This window comes from Mizuhopecten yessoensis, unplaced genomic scaffold (genome assembly GCF_002113885.1).
Source record: "Mizuhopecten yessoensis strain PY_sf001 unplaced genomic scaffold, ASM211388v2 scaffold917, whole genome shotgun sequence".
Lineage (NCBI taxonomy): Eukaryota > Metazoa > Mollusca > Bivalvia > Pectinida > Pectinidae > Mizuhopecten > Mizuhopecten yessoensis.
This window is the reverse complement of record NW_018403786.1, coordinates 309,854-330,557: the sequence shown is the minus strand read 5'-3', so window position 1 is coordinate 330,557 and position 20,704 is coordinate 309,854. Positions and strand designations below refer to the sequence as shown.

Below are 20,704 nucleotides of genomic sequence, written 5' to 3'. Positions count from 1 at the left end.
ACAAATCCAGTCGGTCCGTACCTGCTGGTAATTATAATAATCGCAATGTTTTCTTTTTAAACTAACAATCACAGATTTTTTCAATGATAATCACAAATTATTTACTGGTAATCAAAAAACCACTGATTATTTACTGGAAATCCAGATTATTACAGGTAATCACTGAATCACAGATTATTTACAGGTATCACTGAATCACAGATTATTTACAGGTAATCACTGAATCACAGATTATTTACAGGCAATCACTGAATCACAGATTATTTTGTGATAATAGCAGGTTATTAACACATAATCGCAGATTGATTTCAGTTCACCTCATGAATCCAATTATATTTTTAATATCCTGAAATTCACAAGTACACTTATGTGCCTCGATCTGACCTATGCACTAAATAGGTAGATTATGATGGACTGAAATAACTCTCTGCTGCTGTTCACATGCATGCAACTGCTCCAAATGACAAGCTTACCATGACGAGACTTCTCCAAATCAGATATCTAGCTGATAGTGCACACCAGGTATTTGACAATTCATGAATTGACATGCACATGATCGACCAGCTTCAGCAGATATCACACTGATTATTTAGTTACGTATGATAATCAAGTTACATTGTGTATTGCCCGATATCTTGACATATATGTACACATAACAACGGTACATATATATATTTGTGAGTACTGTGAACTGTAAACTGTACATACTGGTATTCGGGGCTATTCTTAAAATGGTCACAGACAAACGTCTGGATGGTTTGTATAGGCCCACGTGGGAAATGGTACCAGATATAGTACTGTATACATAATCACATAGCCCAATTACTCAAGGTGTCCTTACAAAGAAACTTTCAGGCTTTTGCCATACGCCCGTCACATGGTCCTCTTGTCTCATACACTATATATACATATGAAGTCCTGCACCCGGTAACTCCTACACTGCCTTATATATATACATATGTAAATTTATCATGCACATTCTGATACATGAAGCATGGAAATTGTTCTTATTCAAAGGACATGAGTGAAATTGTGAACAGTCACAATTTGTCACATGTAGGGCCCACTGTAACAGGCTGCCAGGCCGTGGTCATGATGAAACAGGATTTCACATTGTCAACTGGTGTACGCATATACCTTAATAGTGGGTATCAATACATACTTGTCAGCTCTGACTTTAAGCAGACAGTTGGATTATGGTTTTGAAGCAGCGAAATTGGCCATTTACTGATAGAGAGATTTTGGTACTGTTACAGTGTAACCGTGTTTTAGAAATTATTTGAATATTCTAAATAAATTATTTATTGATTATTACTCAGGTCAGTATTTACATGCTTTCAAATTCTGTCAGTATTTTTTTTCTCCACACCATGAAAACCTGCATCAGGATTATTTTAGACAAAGAGCTGAATACACTACTAGCATTGTTTCGAATTATTTATTTTTTATATACTATGGTAGTTACTTACTTATTAAACAATGACATTTTTTTACAGATCAGTCCTTAAAAATAAAAGAAACATAGTCTTCCTGATAAAATGTTGATAGAATAATATATTAATGTTTCAATCAAGAATAAGAGAGATTTGGCATGAATTATAATACCAAATATTCACTTGATGAAACTGACTTACTTTTTTGACAGGTCATAATATAGGCACTCCAACAATTATATCAACATAAACACATACATGTATATATATACCTGATGTGTATATATTGGATATTGTCCAAATCAGTTGAATGTCCACTAAACTTGACCTATATATAGTTCCTTGGTCAGGGATACTGTATATAAACACACTGTAGCTATATATATAGTGACATAACCTTGCTGAAGGTGACTTGTACATGTAGGTATGGTATTCTGTACATGTACAGTACAGTAGAAAACTTTCCTATCACTACGAAGCAGCATGACTGAAATTCTTTTCACCTTACAGATATATATGTTATGAATAAACTAATAATCTGGGCGGAAGACATTTGAGCAACCACATCTAATATTAAACCTTTGCTATTTCAGTCATCACAACCTATAATATATGACACACTGCACATCTGTATCCTATATAACTGACATTAATACCCCGCCTCCCAAATTGTCTCCTGGCAGAAGCTATATGTTATTACAGCTAATTGTAACCTGTACTGGTATACACTAGTACATGTATTGGGCAGGTGTTCGATAATAATCGAAAATTGATCGCTTTGCCCTTTCCAATTCCGATTATCGATTACAAACTCCATAATCGATATAATTGGTTCATCATGGAAATCAAAGTATAAAGTATTTAAATGTCTTCCATGTCAAGTATGCTTTGAAAGTATAATTTTTCCTACACAGTGTATATGATTGATAAAAATGTATAAAAGTTGCTTGATAACCATTAATTATACTAGAAAATGTCTGTAAGACATATATGCCCCCACTCATGGATGGGACGGGACGCGACGCAACACGACGCGACGGACATGGGCAACACTATATGGCCCCCCCCCCCCCCCCCATTTTATGGCGGGGGCATAAAAAAAACGAAACCTAATGAATGGTAAACAACTCTATCCATTGATGTAATAGTAGTGTTCTCACTTTATTTGAGTATTCAGTCCCAAAAAAATTATATCAGATGATGCAAACGATCATGAATTGGTTTACTACTTCCTATTACAAACCGATCACTGATTATGATTTTAAACCGATTGCCCATCACTAGTGTTATATATGTAAACACACTCTACTACCCTATACAGGTGTATTAAACAACACATTTGCATATTAAGAATGTGTATAAATGGCTGCAATCTGTGTATTTTGCATATATACATGTATATATATGGTCTAAGGAGGCCTATTTTGCATTGGGTAAAGCAGTTGCAGGCATTCAGCAAATCATTCATTCTTTATCTCAAATTCTAGGAAACCATCTTGCATATAAACACATATATTGTGATTTGTAAGGAACTTAAGGGACTTATGATCTATTTTAGTCTCCTTTAGGACATGTAAAGATTCTTATCGATCCATAAACATTTTGTTTATATTTATGAATGACAACTTCTAAAATGAACAGGGTTTATGTGCTGCTCTATTTCATGATCTAATTACTTCAACTTCAGGGATATCAACACAACCATACACACATGCATCATCAATGTTTAGTGGAACACATTAGTTCTGGCTAGGTATTTTTAGTTTATCTACAATTATTCATTTACTCTTGTTACACCTCAAGTGAATTTCTAGCTATTTGATTGGTTGGGAGAAAACTAAACAAAAATCTCTGTCACACTCCGAAAATACATTGGTTGTAAGGGGCGCGGGTGATATTGCCATGAGACAGTGAAAAATATCACATGCGCGAGAAATGTGCGTTCACCGCTTCGTTTCCCCATTGGATGGTCACAAGAACGTTTGACGGCAACAGCCAATTTTATCAAGCGCCGGTGCGATAGCGATTGTAAACAGCAGACTATCAACAAACAAGATGTCATTATCGAGGTTCGCTGCCGTTTCTGAGCTACAAAGACTTTTGGTGGAACAAAATAGATATGACATTCATTAGCAGGTGACAGTGAATATTGTCATACTATTGTCATACTCAAAAACCCATTGTCACCCGAGGCGAAGCCTCGGGTGACAATGGTTTTTCTCGGGTTGACAATATTCACTGTCACCTGCTAATGAATGTCATATTTATATAATATTTACTGTGAACATAAATTCGCCTTCTTGAGGGCGAAAACGCAAAATTTAAACTGCAGCGAAAATTTCTCTGTATACAGTAGTTATAGAATAAATTCAGCACGTATTATAGAAAGTACTTCTTTTTTTGTAGATGTTATTTATCGAGAATTATATCTACAGTATGTTTACTTCATCACATGAATATTACATACTTGCCAACCTTTTGCCATGTGGGAGATTCCCTGAGCTCAAAATTTGAAATATAAATAAAATGTTTGTACTTATACTTAGGGGGAAAATAACACTTTAAAATGGCATATTTTTAGTTCAGATGAAATCATAAGATCTTTTACTTAAAATATAGGAATAGTTTTAATTAGCAAATTCACTGGCTGGAAACATTAAATTCAACGGTCCAAAATAGGGAGTCTCCCTCCCAAATAGGGAGGGTTGAAAAGTATGATATTTAAATGGAACAAACATGACTTTTGAACATGAATGTGTATCTATATTTGTTCTTGTGTTTAATTCATCTTAGGACAGAGTCTGTCACCCGGTATGTGAGAATTGTATAGTCAAACAAATCTGTGTTTACATAATCAAGCCCCACACACACACACAGTCAGACATGACGTTGTACACCAAAAAGACACAGAAACACATGAAAGAAAGAATTTCACCCGCTCAGAAAGGAACAAGTTTGAGAATCAAAGCACAGTATCAATAAATAAGCAACTACAGATCATGTCACACAGCACAATCATGTTACTGACAGTCAACTGGAATCATTCCAAAGTGGTGGATAGAGAATATGACCTGTTCAAGAGGAAGATAAAGAAAGACACTTGGATATGCCAAGGTTGGCAGATCTGAATCGAGACGAGGGGGTTATAGACTTTCACACACTATAACCAGGTTTTAAACAGAGCATATATAGCCAACAAATTTGTCAATTTGATTACCACTTCCCACATTGATTTATAACACGTATTAAGTGTACATACACTTAAACCATCTGCATCCACCTGTCAATTTATTGTCATCTCTATTCTCATATATATTTTGCACCTTAATTTACATATTTTATCAGCCCATACAAAGGTAAAGGTACACTGCAAACAATATTAACATATCGAGACCTTGAAAAGTACAAGTAGAATAAGACCAGGTCTTCTGTAAAGGTTAGGTTAGCTTCATCAAGGACACTCACCAGATAAATCTAGGTCAAATTCAAGGAGTAAGAACAGGGTGTGTCAAAGGAAACTCTGGGCTCCCATGGCCAGCATACAAACATCATCCCAACAAATCTGGGCTCCCATGGCCAGCACACAAACATCATGACAACAAATATGGGCTCCCATGGCCAGCATACAAACATCATGACAACAAATCTCGGCTCCCATGGCCAGCACACAAACATCATCCCAACAAATCTGGGCTCCCATGGCCAGCACACAAACATCATGACAACAAATATGGGCTCCCATGGCCAGCATACAAACATCATGACAACAAATCTCGGCTCCCATGGCCAGCACACAAACATCATCCCAACAAATCTGGGCTCCCATGGCCAGCATACAAACATCATGACAACAAATATGGGCTCCCATGGCCAGCATACAAACATCATGACAACAAATCTCGGCTCCCATGGCCAGCACAAAAACATCATCACAACAAAGCTGGGCTCCCATGGCCAGCATACAAACATCATGACAACAAAGCTGGGCTCCCATGGCCAGCACACAAACATCATCACAACAAAGCTGGGCTCCCATGGCCAGCACACAAACATCATCACAACAAAGCTGGGCTCCCATGGCCAGCACACAAACATCATCACAACAAAGCTGGGCTCCCATGGCCAGCACACAAACATCATCACAACAAAGCTGGGCTCCCATGGCCAGCACACAAACATCATCACAACAAAGCTGGGCTCCCATGGCCAGCACACAAACATCATCACAACAAAGCTGGGCTCCCATGGCCAGCACACAAACATCATCACAACAAAGCTGGGCTCCCATGGCCAGCACACAAACATCATCACAACAAAGCTGGGCTCCCATGGCCAGCACACAAACATCATCACAACAAATCTGGGTATACAAGACAACCTTTTACCTACGGCTACGAAATCATGGTATGAGTCCAAGTGGAATATGCATCCACATACAATGTGGAGTTGTCGTAATTAGGACTAGAAAAGGTCTGTAACTGTATAAGACATGCATGAATGGTGCGTTAGACCTGTGGTTGACCTAAAGATAGCAACAGTGACCTTCCCATTGACCTTTGGACCCTGAAATACTCATCAAATGTATTCCATACTTGACCTTTGTGTTTATAAACATTGATGGAAATTGTTAAGAGGAAAAGTTGGTGCCCCCCCCACCACTAACCATATTTTTCTCCCAAAAAAGTACGCCTAGTCTTGCTACCATTCCCGTACCATCATACCTGAAGCTCAAGACTGATCTATAAGTGACATAGTGACATATATGCACATTACACCACCATCAACTTTTATAAAATTCCCTTCATTTCTGTCATCACCATACTCTGGAACAGAAACCCACAGGACATACAATGTAGTCATGCTGGCAAGCCTTATGATATTTAAATATGCTACATATTCGTGACAGACAAAACATCTGAATTTCCTGCCGTAAACTCCAGCCATTGTTTTTATCATGCTCTTAATATCGTAAATGATGTCCTATTTCACACACAAATGAAAAGTTCATAGCTGTTCACCTCTATTTGGCTTGACATTTTTTATCATATGCTTTAATTTTTCCTGTCAATCTGCAAAGACAAATGATCCCTGTGAGGGACTTCTGCTTGAACAACATATATATAGACAGAAGGTTATGGGTAAATATGTCATTTATATACTCTAGTCGTTCACAGTAGCTGAGAGAGCTATACCATGCCCGGAGGTTACATGTATACTATACCTTACAACTGCGGTAAACATCCTAATGTACAACTGAAAATAGTCTGTACTATATATCATCTGTACCGATCATATGGTTACCTACTTCAGGTCATCAATTCTGTCCTGTATGGTTACCTTAGGTCATCCAATGTGTTCTGTCGCAGTCCCCTCTCTATCCATGGTCACCTATTTTGTCAATTATCCAATTATATGGTTACCTAAAGTCACCCCCTCTATCTAATGTGGTTACCTCAAGTCATCCTCTCTATCTAATGAGGTTACCTCAAGTCATCCTCTCTATCTAAAGTGGTTACCACAAGTCATCCTCTCTATCTAATTGAGGTTCCTCAAGTCATCCTCTCTATAGAATGTGGTTACCTCAAGTCACCATCTCTATCTAATGTGGTTAACTCAAGTCATCCTCTCTATAGAATGTGGTGACCTCAAGTCATCCTCTCTATCGAATGTTGGTTCCTCAAGTCAGCCTCTCTATCTAATGTGGTTGCCTCAAGGCATCCTCTCTATATAATGTGGTTACCTCGAGTCATCCTCTATCTAATGTCGTTTCCTCAAGTCATCCTCTCCATCTAATGTGGTTACCTCAAGCCATCCTCTCTATCTAAAGTTGTTACCTCAAGTCATCCTCGCTATCTAATGTGGTTGCCTCATGTCATCCGCTCTATATAATGTGGTTACCTCGAGTCATCCTCTATCTAATGTCGTTTCCTCAAGTCATCCTCGCTATCTAATGTGGTTGCCTCATGTCATCCGCTCTATATAATGTGGTTACCTTAAGTCATCCTCTCTATCTAATGTGATTACCTCAAGTCATCCTCTATCTATTGTGGTTTCCTCAAGTCATCCTCGCTATCTAATGTGGTTACCTCATGTCATCCTCTCTATCTAATGAGGTTACCTCAAGTCAACCTCTCTTTCTAAAGTGGTTACCTCAAGGCATCCTCTCTATATAATGTGGTTACCTCAAGTCATCCTCTATCTAATGTGGTTTCCTCAAGTCATCCTCTCTATCTAATGTGGTTACCTCAAGTCATCCTCTCTATATAATGTGGTTACCTTAAAGTCATCCTCTCTATCTAGTCTGGTTGCCTCAAGTCATCCTCTCTAACTGTCTCATGTGGTTATTTTTTAATTACTTGAAATCATTTATGATCCACAATATAGAACTTTCCAAGCTAACTTCAATTTATCATTTATATCTTATACACCTTATAAATTAATAACCTCAGATCATTTTCATTTACACCATTATAATTTGGTTACTTCAAGTCATTCTCTCTGTCCCCTATTTATCTATCTAGTATCAAGTGTGACTATATCTTGGGTCAAGTTCAACTGATCTTTGCGCATCAAATATAGCTAAATGTATATTTGGTCACCCCTATCAGTATCTCTATGGAGTTACGTATACCTCATGACATGTTATCATCCTCAGTACTCCGAGGTTATCTCAAATAATCCTTTCAGATCTCTATATGTAGTGTAGTTATCTCAGGTGACCAGGTTATCTTCTTTGATCTAGCTATACTGTGGTTTTAGTTAACCAGTTCATCCCTTATATTTAACGTCAGTTACAGTAAACCTTTGGTCAGTTCGAATAGGCGGATAGTTCGAACACACTTTTTGAACAATAAAAATAATAATTTTCTGTCTCGGATAGTTGGAACCCTGCTTACACACGTTTCGGATTGTTCTAACACACAACTTGATTACTGAACTTAAGTAATTATGCTATTGATCGAGGTTGGTTATCGGCGATGCAGTAATAGCCTAGTGAAACTCGCTTAAACTTGATCTATTTGCTCATCGACAGCGTTTAACCACTGAATAACGGGTAGTACTCATGTGCGACCACCGTTATCATCAATGTTGGACAATTTGTACATAAATCGCATGTCACCGATAACTGAGTTTCTTTGATGTAAACATGTGCACGCGTCAGTCGAACATCTTTAGGCCCTGGCCATGTATAATATCCTAACAGTACACGGAGCTTGGAATGTTACGTCACATCGCTGACAGACATGTGTATTGTCATGATATTACTGTGATAACAATTTGATTATATAATCACGACCTGGCCACCGATCACTGATTTATAACTTAATTGATATATTACCTATGCATGTGCCAAAACAAAAATATCTGACCAGGTTGTCGATCGAGCTATTAATCCGTAATTGCAGTTTCAATCCACCCTCCGCATTCTGATCCGTCCAACTGAACTTTCGTCATTACTCGAGAAAACTTCTACTACTTTGCGGCCAACACACTTGAACTTAATAATTGATTATCAATATTTATGTAAATATAAGAAAGATATATATACCATTATTCATCTCCAGATTTGCAAATATCCGTATCAATGACTTGACTGTTTGCCGTGATTTTTGCCGTTGTCGACTTGGATAGTTTGAATTACTTATTATTTTAGCAGTTATAATTTAATGTAATTCGAACAGGATTGACAACATTTATTTAATTTTGTTCGAACTGGCCGAAGGTTTACCGTACCTTACCGAAGGTCATCATCTCTGCCCACTATATATATAGTAGTTAATGCATCCCAAAATCTCAATTGCCTCTGTGTCCTATTATTGCTATATAAATGTGTTATATGCGGCTATTATTTAGCTCACAGAATACTCTTCTACCTCTCGGCACAAGAGTTTGTTTCTAACTATAAGACAGATAAATATTTGGTAGGGTTCTTATGTTTCTTCCTCTTATAGTGGCCCCTGAATGTTTTTCTGTGTTAAAAATTAATATGAATAGAAATCAACCATGTAGCTATATATATATATATATATATATATAGTCTAATTACTTGGTATATTATTTTATTTATCTGTACAATTGTATCTAACAGGTATGGGTTGTTTCCTTTAATCATATGTAAAAGGATCGTTTTTTCACTTCAAAACCAATTATAACACCCAAGTTTGTTGATCTTGGGTCCGTCAGGGTCTTACAGTCTGATATAATTGAAATTTGGCAAAATAAACTCAGACACAGAAATATAAACTTCAGGTAGTTTATCAATATGACATGGAAATATATGAGCACAGGGATATGAGTTTAGACCATGCTGTCACACACTCGAGCACACATACACATCAATAACATGGATTTATTTCCATGTGGTACAATTGCAAGGCCTAACTGAATATATATACTGACGGCTACACGGACATATGCCTATTGAATAGACGACGAAGTGATATACTGACGGCTACACGGCCATATGCATATTGAATAGACAACGAAATGATATACTGACGGCTACAAGGCCATATGCCTATTGAATAGACTACGAAATGATATACTGACGGATACACGGCAATATGCCTATTGAATAGACGACGAAGTGATATACTGACGGCTACACGGCCCTATGCCTATTGAATAGACGACGAAATCATATACTGACGGCTACACGGCCATATGCCCATTGAATAGACGACGAAATGATACACTGATGGCTAGACGGCCATATGCCTATTGAATAGACGATGAAATGATATACTGACGGCTACAAGGCCATATGCCTATTGAATAGACGACGAAATGAAATACTGACGGCTACACGGCCATATGCATGTTGAATAGACGACGAAATGATATACTCACGGCTACACGGCCATATGCCTATTGAAGAGACGACGAAATGATATACTGACGGATACACGGCAATATGCCTATTGAATAGACGACGAAATGATATCCTGACGGCTACACGGCCATATGCCCATTGAATAGACGACGAAATGATATCCTGACGGCTACACGGCCATATGCATGTTGAATAGACGACGAAATGATATCCTGACGGCTACACGGCCATATGCATGTTGAATAGACGACGAAATGATATACCGACGGCTACACGGCCATATGCCTGTTGAATAGACGACGAAATGATATCCTGACGGCTACACGGCCATATGCGTATTGAATAGACGACGAAATGATCTACTGACGGCTACACGGCCCTATGACTATTGAATAGACGACGAAATGATATACTGACGGCTACACGGCCGTATGCCCATTAAAAAGAAGACGACATGATTCAAATCACGACTCTGAAACTCATACAAAATTGCTACATGACTATATAGAAACTACTGCTAGTACTGTGACTGGTAAAATATCTACGCTTACATTATCCTATTGCGGTTGAGAGACCCTATACCTACAGCTACTCCTACAGTAGAAAAGAGGTGAGCCGAACCAGTCTTGTCAAGACTTTTATTCTGACTGCCAAGGCACACAGTGACAGGTGTACCAGCTTAAATAGACAAAACAGATAGATAGATAAACTTCCGGTATATCAATCATGATGACAGTCGTCAAATATAACTCTTAAAGTTTAGAAATTTACTAAACTTTTACACATACATTGTCCATATACAAATAAAATAAATATCATTCAATAGACTATGCAGTATGTATCTAACATTACAGGGAATAAATGAGAAATATTTTATAGAAAAAAAAAAGAGAAAAGTGATTAAATATAAAAATGAGATCAATCATTCATACTTGCCAACTTTTTTGAAATTTCGATGGGGGATATTACACATGCTCATATTTAGAAACATAAGTAAAATGTGTGCCAACAATTTTCTCCCACAACCACTATTTGTTTCCTCACTCCTGACCCATACGATGAACCTGCTAGGAGTTCGTAAACATTTTACCCTGGGCGTGATTTCATTGGTCAATTTTTTACTTATGACGCTACGTAACATATATGGTGTTATATGAAAAAGATGTGTATTATTCTCTATATATGATGAATTAAGCTATATATAAACATACATAAGTATTTCTAGCTAATTTTATCATATAAGTCTATACAAGCCCCTGTGCCTCTAGAGGAAAACCACTATTTTATTAAATTGCATCTTCTGTCAGAGCTGTTCGTTCAAATGAAATAATCAGATCTTAGAAAATAGGAATAGTTAAGCAATTCACTAGTTGGAAAGGCCCAATTTGTAGGTCAAAAAACGTGAGTCTATGATCATCTGATCATTGCCATTGGTGAATGTTCGGCGGACGATCAATATTGCGGAAGGTTAAATAATGTGTCCTTTGAATAACATCTACTGACTACATTAACATACTTTATAATTATTCCAACATATCAAAGAGTATTTAGCAACTTCCTTCAAAGTTGCATCATATGCATAGGCATGTGAGACCTAAAACGAAAATAGGGAGATGATCATCGGAGCACGACACAGAATCGAGGGGAAATAAACCACGTGTTTTTGTAACACTGAACGTAATGTTTTCAACTTACAAGCAAAAAAATATCAGAGGGGTTTTGTTAAATTGATAACTTTGATGAAAAATTTGAAAATTATATAGCAAGCAGACAATCTTACCTTTATTTGGCAGTGGAGCCCTTGACTTTTGCGACATGATGACAAAGGATGTGCACATATATATGTGACGTAGTATGCACTTCCGGTTAAAGAATACAGGAGTGGAACCGTTTAGCAGGGTGAGTTTATTACTGGTAAAAAAGTATCGACGAAAAACATTATTTATTGGCAGTCATTGAATACAATTAACCATGTACATTTTAGTAACTACCAGTTTATGCTCGTACAAAGCTCGTTATTACAGTATATGCGTTGAATTTATCTCAGAAGTAGGCTAATCTAACCATTGAAACGGGGTTGAGATCATCAATGACATCAACCCGGAACCGTTTATAAGGCGTGCAATTAATAAAAAAAGTTTAATGTAATGATGCCTATGGCTATATAAAAAGCTTAAACTGTGTACGCTGTTCATATTGTGCATACGTGCAGAGGATTTCCCCCTCTAAGTTGAAAGTATGCGTTTTTCTTCCAGTGTCGTGATGATGTCATTGATGATCTCAACCCCGTTTCAATGGTTTATTATCGGTTCCGGGTTGTTTCGCCCGAAATCCTGTTCGCCCTAAAACAGAAATATTAGGGCGAACTATTTTATGGTATTGTCTTTCAATTTTACCAGTTTTAAGTCACAAATTAAGTCTTCTTAGTCTTCCATATCATTAAAATCAATTTCATAGACAAAATGTGTTTGTCTTATTATTAAGCGACAAACGGTAGCTGTGAAAAGCTGACTCTGCTCTCACATACTCTACATGTAAACCTCACACCAATGGGGAAAGTCATCAATAGGTTCAGTTGATACATTTGAATATAATTATTAAATATGAGCATATAATATTTTTTTTAAATTAGGGCAAACAGGATTTAAAGCGAAACAACCCTTAGCGCGAACGGGATTTAGGGCGAAACAACCCGTTAGCTTATAAACACTGGATTGATCAGGAACTGTCTGGTTTATATATAATTACTGTATATAACTAGCATACCTTGTTAAACATGAAACATTGAATTTATATTATATATGTTAACATGTGTAAAGGTTTTTTTAAATATGTTTAAGTCTAGTATAGAAGATCATGCAGATCCTTTATCAGAAAATCAACAACACTAAACAAAAATTTTGTGTTAAAGGATTGGACCATGGCCAGGTGACTACCAATAACCTGAAGTAGCCAATTTGGAGAATATCTGATTAGAGTCCGAGGGTCTCGGGTTCGAATCCCTATCTGGCCCCATAATATAGATACATGTAATGATCAAAGTGAAAGATAAAAAAAAAAAATGATGTTAAATTGTAAATTGACTGGACTGCATACTGACAGAGATAATAGGGCTTGGCATATATATATATCAGAGCTGTGTACAAGAGACCAATGGTAGCCAATATGCATACATTTAGTTTATATATTACAATGAGGCCTGTCTAATCACAAGTCTTTATTATTCTGACATTCTGTATACTGGTATGTTGTGTCCCAGTGTGTCAGCTTAAATATTCAACTGACAATAGATTGTAATGATGAAACAAATTCTCTTGAAATTTCTGGTAAACACTTGACTTCATGAGTAATATTTTTTTATCTTGTGTCTTTGCTGCCTTACAGAAACATGGCTACCAAACCACTCCAGCTGCGCTGTACATCTAAGTCTGGCCAGCAGGTTCTTACGGGTCTCACCCTCTCATCCAGTGTGGGCGAAATGATGACCAAGATATCAGAACTGACCAAAGTAAAGAGGGACTGGATAAAGATTAGAACCGGTTATCCTCCGAAAGTTGTTGAACTTTGTGATGAAAACAATTTATTGACTTGTCTTCCATTCAGGTCCGGAGACACCATCATCGTAGAAGAGGACCAAAGTCTTGAACGTGAAAATAAACAGAAGCGAATTGATAATGTCATTCAGACTCAGAGCCTACAGAATCAAGGCATGTTGATGAGGAAAGTCGTACCCGCAAACAACTCTTGTCTATTTACCAGCATTTACTCCCTGATGAATGACGGAGAACTCGACTTATCCTGTTCTCCCATGATGAGAGAGTTAATAGCAGGTGTTGTTCTTAGTGATCCTCAAACATTCAACCAAGCATTTCTTGGCAGGTCCAATTCGGATTATTGCAAATGGATCATGGATAAGGAGTCTTGGGGTGGAGGTATAGAAATTGCTATCCTGTCAAAATATTACGGTGTAGAAATAGACGTTGTGGATACTAAGAGTGGTAGAATTGATCGGTTTGGAGAAGATCAAAATTACCCGGAAAGAATTCTAGTTATATACGATGGGATTCATTATGATCCACTTGTATTAGAACCACTTATCCCCGGCGAAACAGTTACGACCATCTTCTCGACAAAAGAAGCATCAATCCTCGCTCAAGCAATGGAAATAGCAGACGAAGCTAAAGCGTCGCGTCAATTTACAGATGTGTCGTCGTTTACACTGAAGTGTCTGATCTGTCAAAAACAACTTACCGGCCAAACTGATGCACAGCAACATGCCAAAACCACAGGTCATATAAACTTTGGGGAGGTTTAATTTTCAAATCCAGTTTAATATATATTTTAATTCATAGTCCATGATTATAATGATATTACTTAAGAATCTCTAGTTCAGATATATTTTTCTTTCATTTCAAACAAATCAAAAGTGATGTTTATTCATTTGAATAAATAATGAACAGATATGCAGTCCAAAATAAGGCTTCATGACTTTTATAATGAGATCATTCTATTTATATGCTTTGTACAAGGAGTCAGGACATCTTGATTTGACTGAAGGACAAAAGCATGAGCATTATATACCTGAAAGGAAACTTTTTACTCAAATTATGCATTGAATAGATAAAAAAAACATGATATTATGAAATGCAGCAATGTCAATTTATTAATTATAATCATTTCTTTGTCGAATGCCCTAATAAGATTCATATTACGGTATATGCTTTACATGTTTCCACAAAATTGACATAAAACAAAAAATAGAATTTACAGCCATTATGACAAAGGAAAAACTGTCTCTGTACTCTTTTTAATACTGAAGAAGGTCTTCAAATGAGTGAATATGCTTTACACATATATGGCTGAAAACTTCTAAGTCATTAATTTGAACATTTTTTTTTTTTTTAAATATTCCGTTGAATGTTATCTTGACAAATAGAATTATTTTCAACAGCATTAACATGTACCAGTAGCCTGTTATGATTGACGGGTTGTAGAATACATCAATACCTTGTTTAATTTATTGAAATATCTTTACATTTTCTGTATTCACAGCTTAAAGACTTATCTTAATACCCTAAATCATAGTACATATTATTTGTACATTGTTTCATTGTGTATGGATGTTTGTACAATGTATTTCTGAACATTTCAGTACAGTATATATCCACCAAGACTGGTGGTTCTAACAATTGCTATTACGTATATACCTGGTAATGGAAAGCAAGTAAAAGTGTGTAGTCCTTTTAGTCCAAAGTAACTGACCATCTTCTTTCATAAACATGTGATGAGTCAGAAACCCGTGAAAAAAAGATTGAAAGGAGATCAATAGTCAGTTGGCCTTTCTTCTTGTTAAATGATTCATTAAAACTCAGATTTTTCAGGTTTACCTTTGGAAAATTGTGGTCTTACCCATTTGATGTTGTGTTTTCACATGTAACTGTAAAAATAGATTGTGAAGCCCCAATGACCATGTTATAACAAAATTTAATTCTAACTTACTTCATCAGAAATTACATATTTCAGTACATTTCTTCGAGAACATTGAAAACTGGGTTATTTCCCTTTATACATTATGGACCTGAGAGTCATTATAAGGTTTCAAAGAATAAAGTTTTTTCTCTTTTTTTATTGCTGTCATATGACTAACAGTTGACTCAGGGAATTTAAAAATAACTTACAGTAATGCTGAGTGAATTTCCCTTCCAAATGACTAACAGTTACGCTGAGTGAATTTCTCTACCAAATAATTGACACATTGCTAAGTGACTAACTGTATGGCTGAGTTAATGTCCTTGTAGTCAGATAAAAGCTAACCAGTACTCGTGTTTGTGTATATATACTGGGACCAGTGTTTGTGTATATAAACTGGGTCAGGACCAAATAATGTGATGAACCAGGTATAAATGTCAAATGACAGGTGATGTACCCAGTTTATAGAGACCTATGTGAAAGTAACAGGCTTTGAACATTTGTTATGTATAACTATAGGAATGGAATATCAATATAGTTTCAGCAAAAGTCTACCAATGTTGTAATTATTGTTTAATAATTTAATCTTGCTTGTAACAAGCATTTTCATTGGCTTAAAAAATTATGTTATCAGCCCGTAACGTAAAAAATGACGTTGCCGTTTGTAACGTCGCTTTTGATTGGCTGATACAGCAGCTCAATAATTTTGAAGAGAAAAGAGTCCATCAATAAAAGTGGATTTCCACAGGGATTGTGTAAAGTAAATTAAATTATAAGGATTAACTTGAATATATTTTTCATGTTATGGAGCTATACGCTTCACGGTTTATTTAGAGTACACTCCGTTTTTTTGTGTTATATCTCCATAACATGAAAAAAATATTCAAGTAAATCTGTAAATAATGACTGTTTTAAAAAACAGGATTTGTATAAATGTTTAGATGTATGGGTACCATTCATCTTTTTATATATATATAACTGGGTAAATTTATTTGGGAAAAGTCACATTTGCATTATAAATTTATGTCATTTGCAGCTTTTTCTTTAGAAAGGATCCAGCTTTTATGATGCCATTAAATAGTTCACTAATCTGCAAAATTGCTCCTATGCATAATCCTATGCATATTGCATATATTTACACAAACAATTTAAATGTACAAATAATGTATGATTTGATGTAAGCTATCTCAAGTCTGTTGTGTCTATCTATTTAAACATGTACATATCTATATTTATCAAAATCAGTGGGTTTTTGTATTCATAAGTATTTGTAATGTATGAATGCATGCTTTTTAGCATTTGATGCGATTCAGTCTCAAAATAGATGTTCAGATTGTATTTGTTTAAATTGAATAAAATCAAACAAGTTGTATGTCCTTGTTTGATCTTTGAGTTTTATCTCACCTCAACCAAAAGAAAATAAGTCATGATTTGTGGTATTTCATGTGATTAAAGTGTGCTGTTCGTCTGCCGGTTTTACAATCAATATTTGAAGATGGACATTCGACTTAAACCTGCTACCATAAATGATCATGACTGCTCCTTGAATATCATAAGCCAATTTTAATTAATTGGGGCCTCTAAAAAAGAACAAGAATAGGGTGAAATTTGTGAGATTTTCAAACATCTGGATATTAAAGTTTTGGTATATAATGTCATATTTCATATTTAGCATTGTCTATACAGGGGTTGTTTCAAATCTTCGAACCTCACTTTAGAGGTTATATACTGGGATCAAAGGTCAACATTGATATTGACCAGTGTTGCCATTAAGGATGCTACTTTGACATCTCCTTTCAAAGAGAGTTCCACAATAAAACACCTGTAAACATATTTGATGGATTAATTGTAATTTTGACTGAGTTAATTAAGCAACTCATTACTCATATGAAACCACGGAATTAGATTAGTTATAGTTGTTATCTAAGTCCGTGTATGAAACATATACAATGATGCATGCTTAGGGAAATCATTGAAAATTATCATTTGTACCTAGCATACAGCCTTCAGTAAGTATGCACAACATAAAGAATTTATGTTCCAAGGGAGATCACCCATATAAGAATTTGCATATAGTAGGCTAGCTAGTTTTCATACCAGATGCAGGTGCCTGTGGGTTTCTGAAAACAAATACACTGTAGAACGGTCAGTTCGTCTTCATTTTTTCAAAGATTTTAATACCGGTAATCAAAGATGTCACATATTCTCAGATGTGATATAAACCCAGGTGTAATATATTCTCAGATGTAATATAAATCCAGGTGTAATATAACTTCAGATGTAATATAATTCAAGATGTAATAGAATTGCAGATGTAATAATACTTGCAAAAAATTTGGCCCAAAAATCACCAGCATTGGGTAGTGCGCATGCACTCTCCACCAAAACGACGGAGTTTCAATTCCCTGATAGGATGTGAAAAGATGTGGGTCACCTGCCCGACCATGAGAGTTTTCTCCGGGTACTAGGGTTTCCTTTTACATAAAAAAAAACAAAACAAGTGCGCGCTTCCAAGCGGGCCAACAAGAATGATTGGTATAAGTTTATTAAACTTGTTTCATAATTGTTAAAATTAATAAAGTTTACCAGGATTAAGTCGTTATTATGTTGAAATCAAACTTCATATCCCATATGTTACAGCAGAGACTTAAAATTTAAACTCCACTTGATACGAACTCTGTGTGATAATGAGTGAACACTGAGTTTGTGTTAACATTTCATCATAACGAAGCATGTAATAAAGATTAAAAGTTATTTCTAGCGGTTTTGTGAAACAGCGTGAACGATACGTGTCCTTTTGGCCTCTTGTGTAAACCAATAGAACACATATGTTAAGCCTATAGTTTGCATCATTACTGTATAGATTTACCTCAGTGTTACCATTACTTTAAGCATGCATTTTCTTAACTTACTTTATCGTGCCTAGATTGTTGAATGAGTCTTATGTGAAATATATCAAAGGATCTGATAGATTATAAAAGAAAATAAATGTTATTTAAACATGGAATTTAAATGAGTGCAAACCTTGTTCCCCATTTCTCCTGTACAGTACCATTGCCTTACTCAACCCCCTTCCACCTCCCTCCCTTCAGCCCACCCAACACTGCACTCCTCCACTGACCCTGTCCTCCCCATCCTCTTTCAACCTCCCTCTCCCCATTCTCGCCACATTTCTTTTCCTTGACAATCCTTTAAAGATATTCCCCCCTCTTTTTGGGCCTATCCTCCTCCCATCTCTGTTATTTTACCTCTTGACTACTTACTTTATCTGATATCAGGCCTTTCCCTACTCTTTACACAACTTCTATTCAGCTTATTCGTCTTCTTCATTTCATCTCTTTTTTAAGCTCACCTGGCACAAAGGGCCATTTGAGCCTATGCCGTACTGCGGCGTCCGGCCGTCTGTAGTCCGTTCGTCAAATTTTGTTTTGATAGACTTCTTCAGAAGAACTGGAGGACATAGGGTCATGATATTTGGCCAGTAGGTACCTGGGATGGAGTGCTATAAAGCTTCATGATTAAAATGATCTTGACCTACTTTCAAGGTCACAGGGGTCAAATATGTTAAAAACTTCAAACAACAATATCCTAAGAACCATATAGTCATGATACTTGGGTATGTTATGTAGATAAGCAGTGTGAATCTTTTACGCAATAACAGTAATGAGGTCAAAGGTCAACTTTAAGTGCTAGTCGGGGGTCAAATGTCAACATGGGTTAAAAGCTTTAACAACCTTATTTTCAAGTTCCATAAGGCCCATGGTCATGCTATTTGGCCAGTAGGTACCTAGGATAGTATGCTATAAAGCCTCCTCATTAAAATGATCTTGACCTACTTTCAAGGTCACTTGGGTCAAATATGTTTAAAACTTCAAACAACAATATCCTAAGAACCATTTGGACTAGAGTCATGATACTTGGGTATGTTATGTAGACCAGCCATGTGAATTGTTTTCTTTATTACAGTAAAGAGGGCAAAGGTCAACTTTAAGTGCTAGTCGGGGGTCAAATGTCAACATGGGTTAAAAGCTTTGATATTTTCTATGATATTTGACCAGTAGGTACCTGGGATGGACTGCTATAAAGTTTCCTTATTAAAATGATACCTACTTTCAAGGTCACTTGGGTCAAATATGTTAAAAACTTCAAACAACAAGGTCAACTTTAAGTTCAAGTCGGGAGTCAAAGGTCAATGAGGGTTTAAAGCTTCAAAATTTAAATTTCAAACAGCAATATTTTCAGAACCATTTAGGAGATGTTAAAATGTCTTGTGTTCTAGTTACCAAATTTGGTCTAAGGTTACTTATATGACTGTTTCTTGTAACAAAAGAAACAGGTGAGCGATACAGGCCCTCTGGGCCACTTGTTTCCTTTCATTTTCTCATTCATTCTCTTTTTCACTTGTTGTTACTCCCTCCTACTTCTTCCTCTCCTCTACTTTCGCACTCCTTTTCCCCGCTCCGACTCCACCCCAGACTTCTATCCACTCTGCCCCCTTCCCCTCTTCTCAGCTATATCTTCAGCCCCCTCCCCCAACCTGTATCTTCACCCGCCCGACCCTGTATACTACGATTTCCCCCTTCTAACGACATGTATCCTCGGTCTGCCACCCACCGACCTCTGTATCCTCATTTTCCCCCTCCCCTTAACTTTATCCTTAGTCTCTCTCTGCCCACTCCTGCGACATCCCCATTCCGGACCTCTCTATCCTCAGTGTCCCCCTCCCCATAACTTTATCCTCAGCCCCTCTCTGCCCCCTCCCTCGACATCAGCATCCCCGTCCTCTCTTCCCTCAGTGTCCTCCCTCCCCATAACTTTATCCTCAGTCCCTCTCTGCCCTCTCCTGCAACATCTGCATCCCAACCTCTCTATCCTCAGTGTCTCCTCTCCCATAACTTGTATCCTCAACCCCCTCTCTGCCCCCTCTCTGCCCCCTCTCTGCCCCCTCCTGCGACCTGTGACCCCACCC

The 20,704-nt window shown here is 36.8% G+C and overlaps 2 protein-coding genes across 2 annotated transcripts in view; one reads left to right on the top strand and one right to left on the bottom strand.

Annotated features, from left to right (window-relative positions):
• Positions 1 to 12,136, bottom strand: part of LOC110454557 (6-phosphofructo-2-kinase/fructose-2,6-bisphosphatase-like) — a 63,363-nt gene extending 51,227 nt beyond the window's left edge. Inside the window, exon 1 of the mRNA XM_021504140.1 lies at positions 12,047 to 12,136. Coding sequence (XP_021359815.1) covers positions 12,047 to 12,104 — 58 coding nt within the window. The 5' untranslated portion in view covers positions 12,105 to 12,136. The remainder of the gene's footprint in view (positions 1 to 12,046) is intronic.
• LOC110454586 (ubiquitin thioesterase OTU1-like) lies at positions 12,087 to 14,653 on the top strand. Its single transcript, XM_021504176.1, has 2 exons — positions 12,087 to 12,165; positions 13,651 to 14,653. Exon 2 carries the CDS (start codon positions 13,655 to 13,657, stop codon positions 14,579 to 14,581), a length of 927 nt encoding a protein of 308 aa, XP_021359851.1. The 5' UTR covers positions 12,087 to 12,165; positions 13,651 to 13,654; the 3' UTR covers positions 14,582 to 14,653.
• The last annotated feature ends 6,051 nt before the right edge of the window (positions 14,654 to 20,704 follow it).